At 36.2% G+C, this 23,128-nt stretch overlaps 1 protein-coding gene across 1 annotated transcript; it reads left to right on the forward strand.

Moving 5' to 3' along the window:
- Window positions 1–1,424: 1,424 nt before the first annotated feature.
- rps6ka3a (ribosomal protein S6 kinase a, polypeptide 3a) lies at window positions 1,425–22,275 on the forward strand. The gene is made up of 22 exons (XM_073840341.1): window positions 1,425–1,741; window positions 4,161–4,196; window positions 9,135–9,251; window positions 9,360–9,441; window positions 9,549–9,629; window positions 9,779–9,858; window positions 10,625–10,731; window positions 10,935–10,972; window positions 11,110–11,252; window positions 11,339–11,409; window positions 11,484–11,572; window positions 11,679–11,743; window positions 13,314–13,416; window positions 13,507–13,637; window positions 13,720–13,845; window positions 13,973–14,062; window positions 14,157–14,315; window positions 18,485–18,646; window positions 19,610–19,686; window positions 19,823–19,940; window positions 20,034–20,174; window positions 21,098–22,275. Exons 1-22 carry the CDS (start codon window positions 1,679–1,681, stop codon window positions 21,218–21,220), a joined length of 2,202 nt encoding a protein of 733 aa, XP_073696442.1. The 5' UTR covers window positions 1,425–1,678; the 3' UTR covers window positions 21,221–22,275.
- The last annotated feature ends 853 nt before the right edge of the window (window positions 22,276–23,128 follow it).

A 23,128-nucleotide genomic window follows, 5' to 3' on the forward strand; every position in this document is an offset into this window, starting at 1 on the left:
TTTCAAAGCTAAATTTTTAGCATTATTATTCATATGATCCTTTAGAAATCATTATACTATTCTGATTTGGTACTCACAAACATTTATTATTATTATTATTATTATTTTAAAAACAGCTGAGTATTTTTTTTCAGGCTTTCCCTCTTTGATGAATATAAAATTCAGAAGAACAGCATTTATCTGAAATAGAAATCTTTTGTAACATTATAAATGTGTTTATTATCATGTTTGATCAATTTAAAGCATGCTTGCTAAGTATTAATTTCTATAAATCAAAGTAGTATAATATCAAAGTATTAATATTTATAATTCTTAATAATATATATATATATATATATATGTATATGTATATGTATATGTATGTATGTATATATATATATATATATATATATATATATATATATATATATATATATATATATATATATATGATAATTATTTAAAATATTTCTTGCACAGAAAATCAGCATATTAGAATGATTTCTGAATAATCATATGACACTGAAGCCTGGAGTTATGATGCTGAAAATTTTGCTTTGATCACAGGAATAAATTACTTTTTAAAATATATATAAATAAAATAGAAAACGGTTATTTTAAATTGTAAAAATATTATTATAATGTTTTTGCTGTACTTTGGATCAAATAAATGCAAGCTTGGTGAGCAGAAGAGACTTCTTTAAAAACATTACATTACATCTTACTGTTCAAAAACTTGACCGGTAGTGTATGTCTAAAGGTTCATTACACTGTTAATTTTTGAAATATATATAATTTTATTTAATATGCCAGGCTTTACAGGGCTAAATACAGCATAAATTATTAACCTTTAAGGTGGCATTTAAATAAAAAAAAAATGAGCTTGTTATTTGTAGGATTATGCTGCTTTTGCCTTTTTCCTGGTGCATGATCATCACAAATTGAAGTGGTTTGGAGAAATGGGTCACATATAAACTGGGTCTCATCAAAAGTAAGTCTCAGAGAGTGAGAATAGAGCACAATCCTCAAATCAGCTTTAATCTAAGCCCTCTCCTACTGCTGAATGAGTATTTATCTGCTGTAGTGTCGTGATTCCCCACCATCTGCAGTGGTTTTGATTGTGCACTTTATTTATAAAAAAAAAAGTGTGTGTTTTTCTTATGAAGGACTGAAAACATGTGGATGCTACACAGGCAAAAGAGATTTAAACAGATTTGATAATAAGGATTTAGAGACAGAAATAGAGCACTGCGTTGTTCAAATTTTATGAAACAGCGATATGAAAAATACATTTAATATCGCAAGATATCATTCCTTGACCTAAAGAAACTACCTGAGCACTAGTGTACAGGGTGGGTACCAGTGGGTGTCCACAGTGGCCCTCTCGCTATGACGCATGATGACGTTTCCTCCAGCCTCGTTCTGACAGACAGGTGAACGGGGCGACGACGCCATGTTGAGCGAAAACGGAAGTGTATTACTCTACTGTTAAAAACATCTTTTGAATTTTTCTGAAGAGGAGCCGCACACTTTAGAAGTGAAGAGCTACCCAGAAGGCAACTGAAGTGAATTCTTCTTTTATTTACGCGTCAGTTTGGGACCATCCTCTTTGTGGGACTCTTTTAGTGCAACTTTACAGTGACTGACAGCGTCAAATCACTACACGGGCTGATCGCAAGTTACGGATCGGGACTTGAAGATGCCGCTGGCGCAGTTTGCAGACCCCTGGCAGAAGTTGCCCGTCGGGCATATGGAGAATGAGGTGGGTTATATCACGTTTAATCGAGGAGTGTTGTTACGCGGTGATTGTACTAGGAGATCACATTTTAATCCGATACTTCGTGCCACAGAGGAATGTCGGTGTGTACAGTCTTGAAGTGCATACTTGGACTGCTAGTTTACAGTTTGCAAACACTGTATTCAAACAGAAGGTTTGCGTTTTTGAATTTGGCTACTTTTCAGACTCTAAAATAGTCTACGAAGAAGTGCTTCGTAGTAATAAGACTAACAGTTAACGTTACATTAAAAATGCAACGAAGTATTAAAAGCGATATGACGTGTTTCTTTTAAATGTTAACTATTACATGTTTCATTGGACCAAAGTGCGTGTTAACTTAGTTACTTGGTAAAGCTAACGTTAGAGAATGTGTAAGCCGTCGAAGAAAGGCTTGACCAGACAAGCCCAGTACGAATGTGTGTGTGTGTCTGTCGAACCAAGTTTACTTCATTGTAACTTAAAATGGACACTTGCTTGCTTTTTGCAGCTGGTTGAAGTTTGACTTAGCTTAAGTACGTATTGTGTAATAAGCAAAGGGTGGGGAACTTACTTATTATAGACTGACTGACAGGCATTTTCTCAACCAAGTGAGCTCCCAACATACCTAGACAGCATTTTTGGGCGTCACAGGCGTGCCAAAAATGCCATAATGTGCAAAATACAAAAGTTTATGATACCCCCAATACTGTCTATGTAAGTAGAGGGCCCATTAGGTTTTGAGACTTGGCCAGTGTGTTACTTAGATTATGAAACAACTGCATTTTTGCATTCTGGACCTGGACTGGCTGTTATCCTCTAATCAGAATCTGATCAAATTATACTTTCACTGTTTTCCCTGCAGGCTTGTATGTTTCAGTCTGTGTGCAGAATTAGTCTGTGGATTACACTTAGATCCCCATCATCACACACTTTTTTAAAATGCTTTTATTAAATTAAATGCGTGAGATATTAAATGTACCATGTCATTAAATGTCCGAAATAATCCTACATTAAAATACATAAAAATGTGCATATTAGACTGATTTTTGAACCATCATGTGACACTGAAGACTTGAGTAATAGCTGCTGAAAATTCAACTTTGCCATCACAGGACTGAATTGCATTTTACAGTGTATTCAAATAGAAAACAGTCATTGTAATAATATTTTACAATATTACTGTTTTTACTGTACTTTTGATTAAATAAATGCAGCCTTGATAAGCGTAAGATGTTTCAAAAATCGTACCAATCCTAAACTTTTGAGCATTAGTTTATGATTATTCAGTGTACTGAAAAAAACAGCAGAGTTCAGCATTATTCAACTTTAAACAGAGAATATAATAAACTAACATATGTCATGGAAACAGATGCAATTTGTGTAGTAAGTATATCAAAACCAAATTATTTAATGGTTTTCAAACCACACTAGTGATGATCCATAAACTATTTAAAGTATATATGTATGACCCTGAACCACAAAAGGGTCATAAGGGTAAATGTTTTAAAACTAAGATGAATGAATAAGCTTTCCATTGGTGTATTGTTAGGATAGAATAATAAATCTTTAAAGTTTCCAAATAAAGATCTTAGCAATGCATATTTCTAATCAAAAATGAAGTTTTGATACATTTACACAAAACACAAAATATCTTTATGGAACATGATCTTTTCTTAATATCCTAATGATTTTTGGCATGAAAGAAAAATCAATCATTTTGACCCGTACAATGTATTTTTGCCTATTGCTACAAATATTCCTGTGCTGCTTAATTAAGAGTGGTTTTGTGGTTCAGGGTGACACATATTATTACGATTATATAACTTTCAGTAGGGCACCAAACCCTGCTTACTCCAGGGGATGATTATACGTGCTGTTGCCTTAAGGATGAATATGTCATCTAATTTGCTAAATAGTAACTGGTATTGTCTCTCTCAGACTGTTAGCACTCTGTGCTATCGTACTCTTTACCTAATTAACTTCCTTTTGATCCAGGCTAATCCAGTGGCCTGAAAATAGCCGTCCTACGTTGCTTGCTTTTAGTCTCCTGTTTATGCGTGGACCTATAAATAATCACTTGGTCTGTGACTGTATGTAAACAACAGTCTTCCACACTGCTGTATACTCTCATGTCAACATGTGGTCAGATGATTTGAAGTTGTACATAGTCATTATCCCTCATGGAGCCATAATATTTACAAATTACAGTACTAGAGGTTTGCAACAGTCATTAAAAAAAAAAAAACCTTTCCTTAATAGACTATATTTGTGATTTCTTGTACATCTTTCCTTTTCCTGAAGACTACTTTGTTTTTTGGGTTGTTATTGAAGTGTTGTGATCAGCAGCCCTTGTGAATGCTGTTGTAATAGTAACATGATGTAATCTGTTTTGTGGTAATAACATCATATTTTTCCTGTTTTGTAGGATGACTCCATGGTGGATGATGATTCTCCTATTCAAGTAAGTTTAAAACTCTGTATATATGTATTTTGGGTGTGTGTCTGCATATTAGACAGTATATGTCTGTCAAACTGAATCAAATTATGTTGACAGGTTCAAGTTAATATGGGTTCCTCGCAGTTAATCAGACAAGCTCTTCGTTCACTGCTTTAGGGGAATTTGATCTACTGCAATGCCCCTCTGTCTTTCAATTGAAAGATGTGTTTCCTATGTAAGCAAGTCAGCTTTTAACATCACATTTCCTGTCTCAGAGTACTGGTTTTATTGGTTTCCTGTTGGATGAGTGACATGGCAAGTCGCCAATAGGAGAAGAGGATGTTCAGCGTTCACTTCAAGCAGAGCTTTATTTTCCACCAGCCCAGCAGAAATTTTTCTAAAAGCTGTTAGAGATCATTTAATGGGGCTGTTTGTGACCCTATTTTGTTTACTTACTATATATGAAAATAAATCTGCATCGTTTATCCTTTTGATCTTTCATTCAAGAAATTCTCAAAACTCTAACCTGTCATTGAAGTAAAACAATGAAAAGTGAAGTGAAACTCACGTTATAATTTTTTTTTTCCTAATTCACGGTGGCCACAATTATTGGCACACAATTATTGCAATGTCCTTTTTTCAAAATAACAGCTCAAATTCTGCTCCTATTAAACCTGATGAGTTTGGAGAACATCTGGCAGGAGATACATACAGAATCTCTACAGATCCTTCAGATTCCCAGCTCTGTGTTGGTGCTTCTTCTCTTCAGTTCACCCAAACTCATTTTCTACAGGGTTCAGGTCAGGGAACTGCAGCTGTGATCCTTGGAGTTTTATTAGTCACTTAAACTCTCCTCCTCGCTATGCATTAGGACAATATAGACACATGTTCTCTTCCAGGCAGATTTGTAACACATTTATTGGAACTTCTTAATTATTGTCCTGATGGTGGAAAGGGTGATTTTCAATGCTTTAGCTATATCAGAAACTATATTCTTTGGTTTTACTATTTATGATGGATGATTAAGGCAATTTGGCCTTTGCGTTCCTCATATTTATAATCCTCTGGAACAGAAAGTCATGGCTGGACAATTTCATGCTTCTAGTCACCCTGGTGTGTTAAACAAATGTGAATATGAATATGAATAGACTTCAGAGAAATTTTACTCATAAGGATTTCTAGGGGTACCAGTAATTGTGGCCAACATGCTTTTGCTTAACTTAATGAAAGTTAAAATTTTGTGATGTTTTTTCTTTTTTAATGAAAGATCAAAAAGATAAACAATGCAGATTTATTTCCACAGCCGGCTTTGCTCATATTTACCAAGGGTGCCAATGTTAGTGGTGGCATTGTGTGTGTATATATATATTATGTATACACACAATGTTATATATATATATAGTTTTAGAAAACAAAAATATTCTTAAATATTATTATCATTAAAAAGAATTATTTAATTTCTATTATATAGATATTTTAAAATGTTATATATTCCTGTAAAAAGCTAAATTCTCAGCAGCCATTACTCCAGTCTTTAATGTCACAGTCTAATATGCTGATTTGGTCCTCCAAAACCATTTTTTTTAAATGATCAATGTTAAAAACAGTTTGTGGAAACCATGTTACATTTTTTTTCAAGATTCTTTGAGATATAAGAAGTTCAAAGAAGTTCAAAATGGAAAACTACTTTCTAACCCCAGATTTTGAACAATAGTGTATATTTAGGCTTGTCCCACTGTATGTGGGTTTATGTGGGAGGGAGGGTTATTAAGAGTAAAGATCTCGACAGTGTGTGTAACACCCACGCTCACTTCCTGTTCCTGTTGTGAGGTGTCCCTCAGTCATCATCCTTGGTCACGCTTCAGTTAAAATCTCCCCTGAGGTCAGCCAGCACCCTCTCAGGCTCCTCTTTCTCATGCCAGACCTATTCAGTCATCTCATCTGCTCTTAAACGTCTAGAATTTAAATCCAGAATTCATCAATTCAGTTTTAGATTCATTTGCAGAGATCTGCACTATTATATTCAACCCCTTTTGTTGTGGTTATAACATAATTATTAGACACATAAGTTGTAATAATTAATACTGCATGTAATATGTGAGATAAATGTACAACTAATGTCCATTACAGAGCACAAAAAATAATTAAGTTAAATACAATGACACATTCCATATAAATCTCCATCTAATAATAATTAATGTATCTCACAGGCAAGGTTGCTCTGTTCCTGCTCTGATTCATTGTAAAAACACGATTAAAGGGTTAGTTCACCCAAAAATTAAAATTTTATGTTTATATTCATACCCTCCATCCAAGATATAGGTGACTTTGTCTCTTCAGTAGAACATTAACAAAGATTTTTAATTAAAACCGTTGCAGTCTGTTAGTCATATAATGGCAGTCAATGGGACCCACGGCTTTGAGAGTCAGTTGGACAGTTGGACACGTGTATACATCACTCATTGTTTACATTTACTCATTGTTTAGAGATTGTGGGTACAACAGATACTCAAAATGGTAATCACTTGTGCTTTTCTTGATTGTTGCAACCGATTAAAAACTAAAAGATTATGTTTGCTTGTGCAAACTCATCCGGGTGTGTTAACTTTTCACCAACTCCCAACTTTTGAGCATGATCAACTAAAGTTTGCTTGCTTTTCGATACACACCAGCTGTTGTGAACGCACTCAGGACAGTTGGACATTGAGGTGGATCAGAGGTAAAAAATGGTATAAACACTGTTCAGTTTCTTGCACGGACTGATTGTTTCGTGTGTTAAAACCTCAATGTATCGTCACGAGCCGCGGGGTTTAATTTGGTTTTGTCTGTTTTTTTTGACTCTCAAAGCCGTGGGTTCCATTGATTACCATTATATGACTGACAGACTGCAACGGTTTAAGTGAAAAATCTTTATTTGTGTTCTACTGAAGAGACAAAGTCACCTACATCTTGGATGCTCTGGGGGTAAGCAGATAAACATCAAATTTTAATTTTTGGATTTTTTAAAGCCAGACTGAAATATTCCTGCTCTTACCTACCTACCTCTTACCAGCCCTTAGTATCAAAATATACAGTTGTATATAGCTCTGTAAATACATTTATGCAACCTCTGAGCAGCATTACACAACCTGTTCTGGTCCTGGATGCTGATTATAGTGCATTAACCGCTATTAAAGAGATAGTTCACCCAAAAATTGCTTTCTGACCCTGCATAGACAGCAACACAACTACCATATTCAAGACCCAGAAAGGTAGTAATGACATTGTAAAAATAGTCCATGTGACATTAGTGGTTTGGAACAACATGAGGGTGAATAATTAATGACAGTGTTCATTTTTGGGTGAATTATCCCTTTAATACATTCTGCTATTGTCTACATATCAGTGAGTTTTATTATTTATCCTCATACTCTCAATAAAACCACCTTGTTTGACTTATTAAAACATCTGTGTTTATGAAACAAATGTCACTGTCTGTCATTAAATGATCTTCTAACTATTTTGCCTGCTAGAACAGGAGAGAAGCTTTGATTTATTAATGTTATTATATTATTATATCCTTTATTTAACCAGGAGAAGCCCATTGAGATTAAAAATCTCTTTTGCAAGGGAGACATGGCCAAGATAGGCAGTGAAGTTACATCACAACAGTACATACATACAAAGACAAAATAAAAACAAATAAAGAAAGAAAGAAACAGTTTGAAGGCCAATTTTTACAATGAAATCTCAGTTAAAAACATTGACATGTGAGTGAGTCCAACTCGAAACATCTAATTTTTGACTTAAAAACACTCAAGGGAATCAATTTACTAAGTTTTAAGTTGTTCTGCAGCAAATTCCATGTGAAGGGTGCAGAATAAACAAAGGCCCTTTTACCCAACTCAGTTCTGACATGTGGGACAGAAAGCAAGACAACAGCCTGAGAACGGAGAGAATAATGACCAGTAATTTTTTTCATAAGAAGTGAACATAAATAGGATGGAAGCACACCAAGAATAGCCTTATATATAAAGGTGTACCAATGACAGAGCCTCCGTGTGGCCAGAGCAGACCATCCTACACGAGAGTACAGCTCACAGTGTAGAGTTTTTCCAAAAAAAACATGATAAAGCCAATAGCATGGATATGCAGAATATAATGGCTTGTTTTTTGTATTTATTGTGTACCATTACACACATGCACACACACTTCTGACTTGCTGACTTCATGCTGACTTGTATGCTGTGTTACACGTGCACAAACACAATTATACTGTTCCCCTCTTGTCCTGTCATTCTCTTTCTGTCATTTTTGTCCTCTGTGGTGGATATTGACATCTGTGGTCTTTTTCCACCATCAATAGAATATCAGATATCATCCAACATACAGTCCCATTTATATTGGCACACTGGTGTGTGCCATTTATTGATCAAACTGTGTATTAGATGTACTAGATTATAAGTCACTACCACCATGTTTTCCACTCAAGTGTATTAAGAGTAAGAGAGAGAGAGCTCTATCTAATATACATCATTATTATTATACAGCACTCTTACTCTCATCTTCTGCTCAGTTGTGGGTATTCGGTCAGTTCTTTATTCAGTTAAGTCAGATGGGCCTGGTTTATATACTCTCTGCTGCTTGTTTGTGGTGTTTATTCTCTCTCTCCTCCTGCAGGCTTTGGCACGCTGCTCCTCTGCAGAGACACCAGCTATCCAGGCTTCTCTTTAACATCCTCTCTCATTGTGTGTGTTTGCTTGACTTTCAGACCTTTTTTGGGCATGAGTTTGTATTGATGTGTTGAAGTGATTCTGTGTTTTGACAATTGTTTTTAGCATTGATTTTTTTTTTTTTTTTTATGTTACACTGTTTTTAAAAGAGCAGAAGGAGAGACGTGTTCTGTGAATGCTGATTTGGTGTTGTATTGCAAGTTTTGTTGTTGACAAAAGCATCCTCATAAATCATTTGTCTCCTTTACAGGATGAGGGCTTGGTCAAGGAAATCAGCATCACTCACCACGTCAAGGAAGGGTCGGAAAAAGCAGACACACGACAGTTTGAGCTCCGTAAGGTGCTGGGCCAGGGCTCTTTTGGCAAGGTGAACTGCTCAGATATGAGAAAATAATTGAAAATGACTTGTTTTTGTTATTGTGTTTATATCCAGAATTATCATTCTGTTGTTTTTAATTGATAATGGTTTCTGCAGGTGTTCCTTGTCAGGAAGATAACTGGGACTGATGCAGGACAGCTCTATGCTATGAAAGTGCTAAAAAAAGCTACACTGAAAGGTGTGTTTTGTATGTTGTATTATGTGTTGCTATTTTTTGCTGTCAAAACAAAAAAAGGAAGTTTAAGGGGATTTATTTTTGATTTATTTGGGTGTGTGTGGTTTTAGTACGAGATCGAATGCGTACAAAGATGGAGAGAGACATCCTAGTTGAGGTCAACCATCCTTTTATTGTAAAACTGCACTATGGTAAGATATTGACATTCTGTTACCAATCAGATTCTTATGCTTTGTGGTTGTGCACTTCTGTTGAACTTTAATTGAACTTACAGTACTACTAATTAAATTAAAAGATTACCCTTGTTACAGATCTTAAATCTTTCGTTTTAATTCCTCAGCATTTCAGACAGAAGGCAAACTCTATCTGATTCTGGACTTTCTCAGAGGAGGAGATCTCTTCACTCGCCTGTCCAAAGAGGTGAATTGTCTAGGGTTGGAAAAATCCAACATGTTTTTTTTCTACTGTTTTTGAAAGAAGTCTCTTATGCTCACCAAAGCTTTTTATTTAATCAAAACTACAGTAAAACAGTCATATTATAAAATATTATTACAGTTTAAAGTAACTGTTTTCTAATTTAAAAATGTGAATTATCCTGTGATGGCAAAGCTGAATTTTCAGCAGCCTTTGCGTCAGTCATTAGTGTCATATGATCCTTCAGAAATCATTCTTATAAACTGATTAGCTACTAAAAATGATCAGTATTATCAGTCAAAATGGCTGCTTAAAAGGATAGTTCACCCAAAAATTTAAATTACCCTCAAGCCATGTATATGACTTTCTTTCAGACGAATACAATCAGAGTTATGTTATAAAATGTCCTGGCTCTTCCATGCCCTATAATAGCAGTGAATGGCTATTGATTTTTTTGAAGTCCAGTAAAGTGCAAAAATCTATCATAAAAAGTGCTCCCCATATTTAAAACTTCATAAACGGTAATCTCTAGCTTTCACTAACTAACGTACACACGAGAGTAACAATGTAAAAATCTGTACTGTCACTTTTGATTGATTTAGTCTATCCTTGCTGAATAATTTCTTGCAAAAAAATCTTACTGACTTTAAACATTTGAACAGTGGTGTTCTTGTTAATCTGAGTATGAATCAACAATTTAAAATAATGGGCTAATGTAAGAATAGATGAAGTTTAGCTAATTATTCTACCTCTCTTTCATGTCTTTATGTAGGTGATGTTTACAGAGGAAGATGTAAAGTTCTACCTTGCAGAGCTGGCTTTGGCCTTGGACCATTTACATGGACTGGGAATCATCTACAGAGACCTCAAACCAGAAAAGTATGTTTCTCACCCACATAGTAAGTAAAATGTGAGGTGTCTCCATTCAAAGTACAACAGCAAGGTGCATAGTAGCTACATGTTTGAGAACACATTATTTGCTAGTAAAATATTTTAATAATTGTCTACATATTAGGATGTTTATAATCACACTTTGACTAACACACATTTTCATAAATTAACTAAATGTGCATCTCTTTCAGTATTCTTTTGGATAATGATGGACACATCAAACTTACAGGTATGTGTGTTTTATCACTAATAATGATAACATTGTATATAACAATCTTGAATAAAGATTTGTTCTCAAAGATAGGACTGTCTTCATGTTAGCATGTGTTGGATTTGTCTAGATTTGTCTGTTTTTGTGTCTCATAGACTTTGGGTTGAGTAAAGAGTCCATTGACCATGAGAACAAGGCATATTCATTCTGTGGCACAGTGGAATACATGGCTCCAGAGGTCGTCAACCGCAGAGGTCACACTCACAGTGCTGATTGGTGGTCCTACGGTGTGCTAATGGTAAGAGGGTTAACGTAATATTTGTATATTTTAATATAATATTTGTATCACAGTGCAGGGATTAATGTGTATTTCTACCTCTTCAGTTTGAAATGCTGACCGGAACGCTTCCATTCCAAGGGAAAGATCGAAAGGAGACCATGACAATGATTTTAAAGTGAGTCTTGTTTACTCAAAATACCGATTCTCATAACTAAGCCTTTACACTGATGTTGGATTCTCTGTCTCAAGGGCGAAACTGGGCATGCCTCAGTTTCTTAGCACAGAGGCCCAATCTCTGCTCCGCAATCTGTTCAAGAGGAATCCTGGCAACCGCTTAGGTGAGGAAAGATCAGTTTCAACTAGTTTTCCAAGAACAGGTTGTTCATGCTGAGTGAATTTGGTGAATTTCAGTCTGTTCAATAAATGTTGGGGTTGGAATTTCAGGAGCCGGGCCTGATGGAGTAGAAGAGATCAAAAGACATTCATTCTTCAGCACAATTGACTGGAATGTAAGTTTCTAAGAAAAATTTATGAATCACAGATATAATGAGTCGTAAAATAATTTTTAAAAATCATCTAATCATCTTCATGTTGCCCCTGTGATCAGAGGCTTTTATCTATCCACCTTTTTTCTTTAACGCAGAAGTAAGCCTATGGGTGAGATTTCTGGCTTATTATCCGTTATAGGGAAATAACGAGAAGAATAACAACGTGCAGTAAATGGTAAAACTGTTTGCATTACAAACCAGTGTGCTCATAATTAAGATAATGCATTCAAATAATATGGTGAGACCATAGACTGTAAAAAAAGATGGACGACGCATCTCCGCTTCATTCCATATAGAAAAGTGAAGCCAATACATCTCAATATGGCCGCTGCCATCTTGGGGGAAATGACGTAATTTGGAGTCAGATTCTGCGCAGTAGAGCTTCGTTTGGAGCCAGAGTCTGCGCAGTAGAGTCGTGAGGCGGAGCCGCAGTATCAAAATCCCGCCCAAACTCCCGCAAACCCAATCGCAAGATCACAATCATGACACCACACCCCGTTTTTATAGCATTAAATAACTACATAAAAGCGAACTTATTAGGAAAACGAACACCTGAACGTGAATCAGCATTATAAGAACTACCTCACATGATGGAAACCATCTTTGGAAAAAAATTATTTGAAGTGTAATTGGATTATTTAGTTTGGCTCACGTCCCATTAGATTACATGAGAGGGCGGGGTTTATGACCTATACTGCAGCCGGCCACCGGGGGGCGATCGAAATGTTTTGGCTTCACTTTTCAGGACACCTATGGAACACTTGGGTGAGACACATCAATTTACAATATCAGGCAACAAAACAAGCTGTTTTATACAGCTAAAAATAGGTGGACGTGGATAAGACCGGAAGCAAGACCCATAAAATTTACAAATGGCCGTGCCCACTCTTACAGGAATAAAAGGGTAGATTGGTATCAGTCATTACATTTGTTGTCATCAGCTGTTCACAAAGTTAATCTTTAAAGCATTAACAATTAAATAAAATCATAATATCTGTTTTTCAGACTGTATGTTATAATGCTGTGATGCCTAAATTCACGTGTAGCAATTATAAAATGATTTTAATGTTGTACTTTTGATTTATTTAAACAAAATATTATGGAATTTCAATATTGACTTCAACAGCTAAAACATCAGTATCAGCCATAATTGTAATTAGGGATGCACCGAAAATAAAAATTCTTAGCCGAAGCCGAACAAAATGAAACACTGGGCTGATTACACAGTAACCAGCAGCAACCACCCCTTTCTTTTATTATCGATGACATGCGATGCGGTTCTAAACAGTCTCTCGCTGTTGGTGCTTGTAATGATTTTTGCGTCTTATAGTTGTAAATGCTTCCACATTGCTGACATGTTTGCTGCATTAGTGCATGCATTGTTCGGTATAACTTATTCTGCCTTTTTGCTTACTTTTCGAACACCAAAAGAACTGTTTTTGCTATTTTCGGCCAAATAATTTCAGCTGCCGAACATTCAGTGTGTCCCTAATTTTTATGCCTTTAGTTTTGAATAATTTTTTTCTTCTAGAAATTATACAGAAAGGAGCTGAATCCTCCCTTCAAACCAGTCATCCAGAGGCCAGACGACACATTCTACTTCGACTCAGAGTTCACTGCCAAAACCCCACGAGGTGCGTAATGCAAACCTTCACTTTCCCTAACAGTAGATGCATTTCTAATCACAACAAACTATTGTTAGTTTACTGTGTCTTTTGTCCTAGACTCTCCTGGTGTCCCTCCAAGTGCCAATGCCCATCAGCTCTTCAGAGGATTTAGCTTTGTTGCCTCTGGAGTCGAAGAGGAGACCCAGCCGCCCATTCAGAGCAACCTCAACATGAGCGGCATACTGCAGGTATTCTTGCGGCACTCACACACTTTTCCTCTCTTACACCTGCAACATCAGTACACATAAAGTGTATGCGTATGTTATACAGCAACCCCACCGGAGCACACTTCAGTTCACGGATGTATATGATGTTAAAGAAGACATTGGTGTGGGCTCCTATTCCATCTGCAAGCGCTGTGTGCACAAGACTGCAGGCATAGACTATGCAGTCAAGGTAAATATATCTCTACATCTGTTTTGTTGCTGTGGTTCTTATAGTTTTATAGAGAGGTGTGTTAGCAGTTGGCATTAAAAGTTTAGAGTTGTCTGGTTTGGTTTTATTGGTTGTGATTGGATTGCAGATTATCAGTAAGGAAAGAAGAGATCCAACAGAGGAGGTTGAGATTCTGCTGCGTTATGGACAACATCCCAACATCATCACTTTGAAAGACGTGAGTGATGTTTGTTTATGTGTCTGTAAGACATTTACATCTAGAACACCCCAGGTGTTGTCTCCTGTTTTTCTGAGTCTGTATGGGTTTATAGGTATTTGATGATGGGAGATCGGTTTACCTGGTCACAGAGTTGATGAAAGGTGGAGAACTACTGGATAAAATCCTCAGACAGAAGTTTTTCTCTGAGAGAGAGGCCAGTGCTGTCCTGCACACCATTACAAAGACTGTTGAATATCTGCACGCACAAGGGGTAAGAGCATTCTCACACACACAGAGCAAACATTACTGATTAATATTTAATTTAGCCAGGATAAATAAACACACCGTTTAAAAATCTTTTTGGTGTGTTTTCATTTTTGTTTGCCTAAAAATGAAAATTCTGTCATTAATTACTCACAATTACTTACTGAAAAATTACTTTCCAAACCTGCAAGACCTATGTTCATCTTTGGAACACAAATTAAGATAATTTGAATGAGCTTTCTGATCCTGCATAGACAGCAACACAACTACTATGTTCAAGGCCCAGAAAGGAAGTAAGGACATAGATTAAAAAAAATCCACGTGACATCAGTGATTCAACCATAATTTTATGAAGCTACAAGAATACTTTTTTTGGACTAGGGTTGTGACGATGAGGAAATTTCCCCACCGGTTAATTGACATGTGACAACACCGGTAATACCGGTATCACCGTGGGGGTGGGGCTTTCCTAGGAACGAAGACGAGAGCATGCACTATAATTAAAAACTATGCTACAATGCGTCATATTTCATTTATCACGTGAGGAGAACGAGAGGAGTCGAATTTACAGAAAGAGAATGGCGGACGATTTAGTGTCAAAACGCAATGCAAAAGCGCCTGTTTGGCAATATTTTGGGTTCAAAGTTTTTTTTTGTAGTTTCGTTGTCGTCCATTCAAACAATTGACGCCGAATTTCCAATACCGGCAAAACTGAAAGTGAAAGCATAATATGCACGCATTTATAAGCTATTTAAAAGCAGAAAAAAACGAGGAAAAGAGCTCTTTATTGCCAAACAGGCGTTTTGCATTGCGTTTTGACTAAATCATCCGCCATTCTCTTTCTGTAAATTCGACTCATCTCGTTCTCCTCACGTAATAAAAAAAAATGAAATATGACGCATTGTAGCTATGTTCAGTTTTTAATTATAGTGCATGCTCTCGTCTTAAGTAAATTATTTATAATTATATTTTCCATTTAATTCAAATAAATATTTAATAAAAAAACGAATAGGCATACTTTAAAAAAAATAAAGAAAATGTGGGGACGGTGTCACGGTGGAAAAGTGATGTCACCGGTGTTGCGTCTTAAAACCGTTAACACCGTCAACACCGTCTATCGTGGCAAGCCTATTGTGGACAAAGAAAACAAAAACAACAACTTTATTCAACAATTTATTTTCTTCCGTGTTGCCGTCTCTGCAGTGTCAGAAAGCTCTTGTAATTCATCAAAAATATATTAATTTGTGTGCAGAAGATGAACAAAGGTTTTACGAGAATTACATGAGGGGGTGTAATAAATGACAGAATTTTCATTTTTGGGTAAAATATCCCTTTAGATCAAACAAAATTATATTTAGTTTATTGTGTTTTTGTGTGTGATGATATTCATTATGAGGTTTTATGGTTCATACTAGAGATCGACCGATATGGGTTTCTATAACCGATGCCGATGTTTAGAGGTCAGGGTCAGCCGATGGCCGATAATGTGCTGCCGATTTTTAGGGCCGATATCTTGAAGTTCTCCCCTTTATTTGCATGCTAAAATGTCACACTAATAGTAAGTGGATGTAGCCTGGAAAAATCCAGACCCTAATCTATTAAGATTAAGGGTCTGGGATCGAGCAATGAAAACTGCCTAACTCGAGGGGCGGCACCAAGCATGCATTTGAAACTCTAACTGCACGCAATTGGATAACGCCACGACCAATCACAACAATACACGCTTAGCTACCAGCAGAGCTAAATGATGTTTCATTAACAAAGTTCGGGAGAAGCGCGTCAGATGCTTAGCGTAAACATCACAAGTCAATCAGCGCCATAGGTTTAAATACAGCTGACTCACCTCAATTCATTCGATGGTTTATCAGTAAACCTCCACCACCCCATCTCATCACTCCGAGTTCTCACTACTCCTATTGGGGGGTAACGTACTCTGGGTTCGGGCCACTCCCGAGCTCGGAGCCCTTCACCGGACAGCACGCCAAACATGCACTACTATTCTCCGGCTAATTATATGTAAGCGTGAACTCTTGAACTGATAGATTAAACTCTTGCCATATCCAGTCGGCAAAACAGCAAAAACGTCCTTCTTGCAAAGGAACGATTCGAGTTTTCGGTTTTCTGTTCCTCTTTTATATGGAAAGCCAAGTCTAACTCAAAGTTCATTGTAGCGGCCAAAGCCGTTTCAAACAACTTGTTGTTCATCTGTAGCGACAGCGATCTTTCAAAGTTTACTATATGATTCGGACGTCGCAGTGCTGTCATCATCAGCTTAGCTCGCCTCTGGCCCGCCTACATCAGATACACCGATTTGATTGGTTCCCACAATTGCTTACGTATTGCAGTAACCTGCATCATTGCTTGATGTCAGAGTGTCTTGCAGAGACAATTCAAATTGTGCTCTCGCGAGACCTCTGGATTTCCAGGGTAAAGTGGATGCACATAATTTCTAAACTTATCATGAACAATGAACACAATGAGCCATCTGTTGGATCTTGATTTTGTGCACTGCACAGTATTATTATAAAAGATTTAACCAAAGTTAACCAAACAAATCAAACTGACCAAGTATTAAATATATAAAACAGATAATATAAAAACTGTCAATCATTTACATAAAAGTTTAAGAGCTGAGATTAATGTTAAGATTAATGTTTTAAATATAAAATTTTGAATACAGAAATATTAAATGATTTATATAACTGAAAGGACCTGCCAGGAGGTGGCGGCAAGACACTGATTTAATTACTGAATCATATCATTCATTTGATTCGTTCAAACAGCTGATTCATTCCTGAATAAAGCAAGTGACTCTCTTTATGAATGGAGAATTGAATCATTTCAATAGATTAGTTTAAAAACGCACGTTCATTCATAAACTAAACAACACTGTTTAAATGGAGATGCACAGCGGCTCAGTTGTGACTTGTTTCAGACTAATTTTGACGACAAAAGAGAGCAAAATCTTACTTTTGACGACGAAATAAAGCAAAATCAGGCAATAGTGTAATCCGCCTGCCATCCACCCGCACCTATATTTTTCTCTGATTTAGCTAACCGCACACGATCTTCCTATTACAGTTATTCTAATTCTTAGTTGTGCATGCTGATTTGATGAATGGATGGTTCATTTTAACAGCTGATCTTCACATCGCTGCACACTTATATAGGCTTAATCACTCGTGCTTTTAAGCCAAATCCATGCCGAAAAAAATAACGTTTACTGACATTTGACCTGACGTGACCATAGTTATAAACTCGCAGTATCTGGGGTGACGGAGAGGACGGTGCGGACGCAGGCGCATCAGGTGTAATCATCAAAATATAATTAAAAGGAAGCTGTCGCCACGGTCGTGACCATATAACTCAGGTTCAGATTTTAGAAAATGTAGTTAATGTTTACATCATTATTGATTTATCTCATCCACCCGCGACCCACCCACAAGTAATTAGAATGCATTTTTTATTACACGACCCGCGTATATAGCCACCATCCGTGCATCACTGTCTCAGAGCGAGGACGGAGTAATCACAACGCTACATTGTTTGTGAGAGCTGCCGCCTTCTTCACCCCACGCACACAGTGAAATTCTCCGTCTCGGATACAGGAAAAATAAAACAGAACTTATAACACCGAGGCTAATATGTTAGCAAGCAAGCAAGCTGCTGATCGTTTTCGACTACAGTCCTTAAACGTAACTGCAAGTAACCAAACCTTTAACCAGCTGTAGCATTATGCCAGTTCCCGGCCGTTCTATGCTTTTCTTTCACTAAGTGAAAGCAACACTTCATAGTTTACTAGTAATATACAGTAAATATATGGCCATGGGACTTTGAAATATCAGAATTTAAGCCTTACCTTTATCTCTCAGAACTGTTATTGAATCTTACAAAAGTTTTGGCTTGGGGTCCTTCACAGCAGCGAGTTCCACCGCACCAATAACACGGGGCTGCCCGCAGACGTGCCGATGCCAAAATATATATTTAAAAAATGGCAAATATCGGCCCGATATATTGGCCGAACGATATATGGGTCGACCACTAGTTCATAGTTCATATGCACTTATGAAATGTTTTTTTATATATATATATATATATATATATATATTTATATAAATAAATATATACTGTATATATATTTTTTGCATGGTCAATAGATTGTCACTTTGGTTGCAGGTAGTACACAGAGACCTAAAGCCAAGTAATATACTGTATGTGGATGAATCAGGCAACCCAGAATCAATTAGGATCTGTGATTTTGGTTTTGCCAAACAACTCAGAGCAGAAAATGGACTGCTGATGACACCATGCTACACTGCAAACTTTGTTGCTCCAGAGGTACCTTTTCATATATATTATATTATATTTGTAAGTTCTTTTCAAAAATCTGTTATTATTAGGGCTGCCCTCAACTAAAGATTCTGATCGACTAGTAGTCGTTCATTTTAAGCAATAGTCAACTATTAGTCACACATTTATTAATAAAGCATATAAATCATAATAATGAGCCTTTAATTGCCTACATAGCCTAATAGGTGCTTAAGCGCACACAAAAAAAGCTTGCCACAGCGCAGCGGCAGATATAATAATTATGAATGTGTTCGGGAGACCAGTAAGGAGACTGCATTAACGTTTTAATAATTTATTGATGAAATAGTGCTTTCTTTGTTTTAGTTTTTTTTTTTGAAGTAGACATGTTACTCTCTATAGATACATTTTTCATGTCTGTAAGGCAAGTATACAAAAAGTTTCGAAGTTTCGCTCTCACGTTCTCAGAGACCAAGATGGCAGAGAGTGCATCCTGTTTGCTTTAATTATTTTACAAAAGTACAATGTTTTGTTGTTATTGTGAATGTGTCTTTACAGGTTCGAAAGATGTATTACTTTTATGCACACTCTAACTTAACATTAACTTGCACATTAACATGCAACTTGCACATTAATGTGCACATTAACTTTAATGGTGCACATTTTTGTAGGATAACATTAGTTTTAGCTGCCATGTAAAGTTGCTACTATATACATCTTTCAGATGAAAAGCTGTATTTGAGGTTGATGAATGATAGGTGAGCATTTGGATATCCTGCCTGATGTACTATATTACCACATAGACCAGCTGTTAATGATCTGTCCGTCATGGACTGTGTGACCTCGCCACTTCCTGTGTTATTGTTTTTTTTTTTTTCTATGACTAAGCGGCTAATACAATTTTGGCAACCAAACCTCTTCTCATTGACCTAAGTTTAGTCTACTATTAAGGGGAAGCCCTAGTTATTATTTATGTTTGTGTTTTCCCCTCAGGTTCTAAAGAAGCAAGGCTATGATGCAGCTTGTGATATCTGGAGTCTTGGAGTTCTCCTCTATACCATGCTTACAGGGTACATTAACTCACTAGACTTCCTGCCTGCATTTTTCTTAATACTATAAATGTTGCATATAGATGATGCATCATGATTTATTTAAAAAAAAAAAAATTGTCATTTTCAAAACTCAGCACTCTTATCTGTCTTTCAGGTTTACTCCATTTGCTAATGGCCCGGAAGACACGCCGGAAGAGATTCTGGCCCGGATTGGCAGTGGGAAATTCTCTCTGTCTGGAGGATATTGGAATTCTGTGTCACTTGAGGCTAAGGTTAAAGGCTCTCTTTTGTTAATCACACTTCCTTAGCCTAATCTATATGTTTTATGTATTTCATGTACAAACTTGAAACCTCAATGTTGACAGGACCTGGTATCAAAGATGCTTCATGTTGACCCTCATAAGAGATTGACCGCTGCTCAAGTTCTTCGTCACCCATGGATAGTCAACAAGGACCAGCTACCAAAATACCAACTCAACCGCCAGGACGCCCCTCACCTAGTGAAGGTTTGCTTTGCAATAAGTTTCAAATGTAAAACTAACAAATGGTTGCGATTATGTAGGGCCCTATGATTTCTGCAATGCAAAAAACATGGACTGAATCGTGAGAATTTAGTAATTTATTACTGCGTAACACAGAATATCACAGAATTTGCCCAGTTTTGGATGAATAAATCAAAAGTAGGTCATTACACTTAAATCCAAACACGATATGGACTAGTTTATGTGAATATTAAGCCACAAAAATACTATTTAAATAAAAATCCTGCATGTTTTGCGTGTCTCAGTGTGAATTAATTTTTTTTCTCTTTATTTTTTTTGGAAAAACTACCGTCATATCATATAAAAACAGAAGCGTAAAGCTCCTTACAGCGACCCGTTAAAATAAAAGTTTGGTTGAACATGAAGAAATTGTGACAATAAATTATTTTTTATTAAATCAATTAATTAGACATGCTTTTGATTATTAAAATCAATAACAGAGAATCAAAAGTGATGATAAAGACATTTATAATATTACAAAAGATTTCTATCTCAGATAAATGCTGTTCTTCTAAATTTTTCTATTCATCAAAGAAACCTGAAAAAGTTCTACTTAACTGCTTCAACATCATAATAATATTAAATGTTTTTTGAGCAGCAGATCTTAAGGATCCTGTGACTGGGGTAATGATGCTAAAAATTCAGCTTTGAAATCACAGAAATAAATTACATTTTAAAATATATTCAAATAGAAAACATTTATTTTAAATGGCAAAAAATATTTCAAAATTGTACTATTTTTGCTGTACTATGGATCAAATAAATGCAGGCTTGGTGAGCAGAAGGGACTTCTTTAAAAAAAAAAAAACATTATTAATCTTACTGTTCAAAAACTTTTGACTGTATTACTTAATGTTTATGTTTTAATATTTTCCATTTTATCTCAGGGAGCAATGGCAGCCACCTATTCAGCCCTGAACAGAAATGTTTCTCCCGTACTGGATCCAGTGGGTTGCTCCACACTCGCTCAGCGCCGTGGTATCAAAAAGCTGACCTCGACCGCCCTGTGACCATTCAGCCTAACCCCAAACTACAAACGGCACATAAATTTGTGAGATGTATGGTGCTTCTACTGTCGTCATGGAATGGGAGCCCAAACCAAAAAAAAAAAACACTTTTTATTTTTAGTTCTTGTCATTCATCATTGATGCATCATCATATGCAATATTAAACAAAGTTCTTAGGAGAATATTAAATCCATGTACAATCATTTTATGAAAATACTCTAGAAATTTACTTCATATGGAATTATATATAAATATATAAAAGTATTTCCGTCAGTCTGTGTCGAGATAATGTGTGATGTTAAGAGACTCTGAGTTTGTTTTCTTTATTGTGGTGGTGGTTGTGGTGATAATGATGTCATGTCTGGCAACTGCATGGAACCGTACTATTGCTAGCGTCATTGTGATCATAGCTGTGCCCACCCATTTCAAGACAGACCTCACTTGCTGAAATGGCTTATACAAGCTTTTCCTTTTAAGAGATAGAGCTAGCCGTCAGTAATGCCACTATATGCAACTTCAGATGGTGTTGAAACCATTTGTGAAATCAAAGAGAACTATGCAAGTTAACTTACAATCCTCATTGTATGTCCCTAGAGATGTAGTGTGTATGTCACAAACCAAGTATTGCGTGTTGATATAGTGTTTTAACTGGGCAAAGTGGGCCAAAAACCCTTTGTCATGCACATGTGTCTTAAAGGGCATTTGATTTGCAAAAAAGGCAATCCAAATAGTGACCTCATTCTTCAAATCTTCTTTCTCTCCAGCAGCCCAATACTCTTCATATAAGAGCTACTCATCAGAACTTATATGAGAAAACTTGCATGCTGTATCTTTTATGATGGATATGATAACATTATGTAGGAGCTGATGGTTGATGGATATATAAGGGCAGTTTTTGTTTGATAGTTTACTGGGAATGACCAATATACTGCTGTCTTACTCTAAGTGATTCCTAACACTCCTCTTTTTGTATTTCTTTGTGTTCATTCTCTTCATGAAATTTAAGGGAAATATGCAGGCTATGTTAACTAAGATTGTTCCAATTTCCTCAATCATAATTTTAAAGAGTTCAGAATGTATTATTTTTATACCTGGCAATGAACTGTTTTCTATGTTAAAGTTTATGTATGTCTGTATGTGAGGTCACTTCTCTTGTTCTGGAATTAATTTACATCAATTAGTAATACTGTTCTTTTTTTTATTGTTGCTGCTGTATTTTAATCATCACAGTGCAAGTGAGAAATATGTCTTAGTGATCTCTCCTGGCCTTTATTGTGTAACACTGGCCATGTATTTGCGCTTAAGAGAATTCCTGTTTTAAATAACAAAACAAACAATCTGATTAAGTTTAGGTAAATCTTGCAATACAGTTTTATGCTCTTCTTCGAAATTACTTGTCAGCATTGAAACCTTGAAAATGTATTGTTGTCAATGCTTTGTATTTCTCTAGCCCAGGGGTCCCCAAACTAAGGCCCGGGGGCCGGATGCGGCCCGCCCCCACATTTGGACTGGCCCTCTGAACAATGCCAGAGACATATTTTGAAAATGTAATTTTAAATATGTTTTACTTATATCATGTCGGTATTTGATAATAAAGGTTGGCTTTCAAACTAAAATTTCCCTTAGTTATTAACATAGCCTAATTATTTGTTAAATTCACTAACAGAATGGTACATTCAACGTAATGTGTCATCACAATCGAAGAGGTGATGCAAGAGGCAGCTAGAAAATACAGTGGTGACAAAATGACTCAATAGCATTTGAGGAATTTGACGTGTGATTCAAAAAACACAGTGGACCAACACCAGCAGATGACATTGCTCCCCAAATTATCACAGACTGTGGAAACGTAACACTGGACTTCAGTGTTTTTGATTTCCAAATAAAATACAAAACTTGTTTTCATCTGAA

This window comes from Garra rufa, chromosome 5 (assembly GCF_049309525.1).
Source record: "Garra rufa chromosome 5, GarRuf1.0, whole genome shotgun sequence".
Classification (NCBI taxonomy): Eukaryota; Metazoa; Chordata; class Actinopteri; order Cypriniformes; family Cyprinidae; genus Garra; species Garra rufa.

Bases quoted from the DNA above. Each gene is read 5' to 3' on its own strand.
- rps6ka3a (XM_073840341.1), top strand. From the start codon at position 1,679: ATGCCGCTGGCGCAGTTTGCAGACCCCTGGCAGAAGTTGCCCGTCGGG. The intron at 9,252-9,359 runs GTGAACTGCTCA...TGGTTTCTGCAG, and splicing joins GCCAGGGCTCTTTTGGCAAG to GTGTTCCTTGTCAGGAAGAT. The intron at 13,846-13,972 runs GTAAATATATCT...ATTGGATTGCAG, and splicing joins GCATAGACTATGCAGTCAAG to ATTATCAGTAAGGAAAGAAG.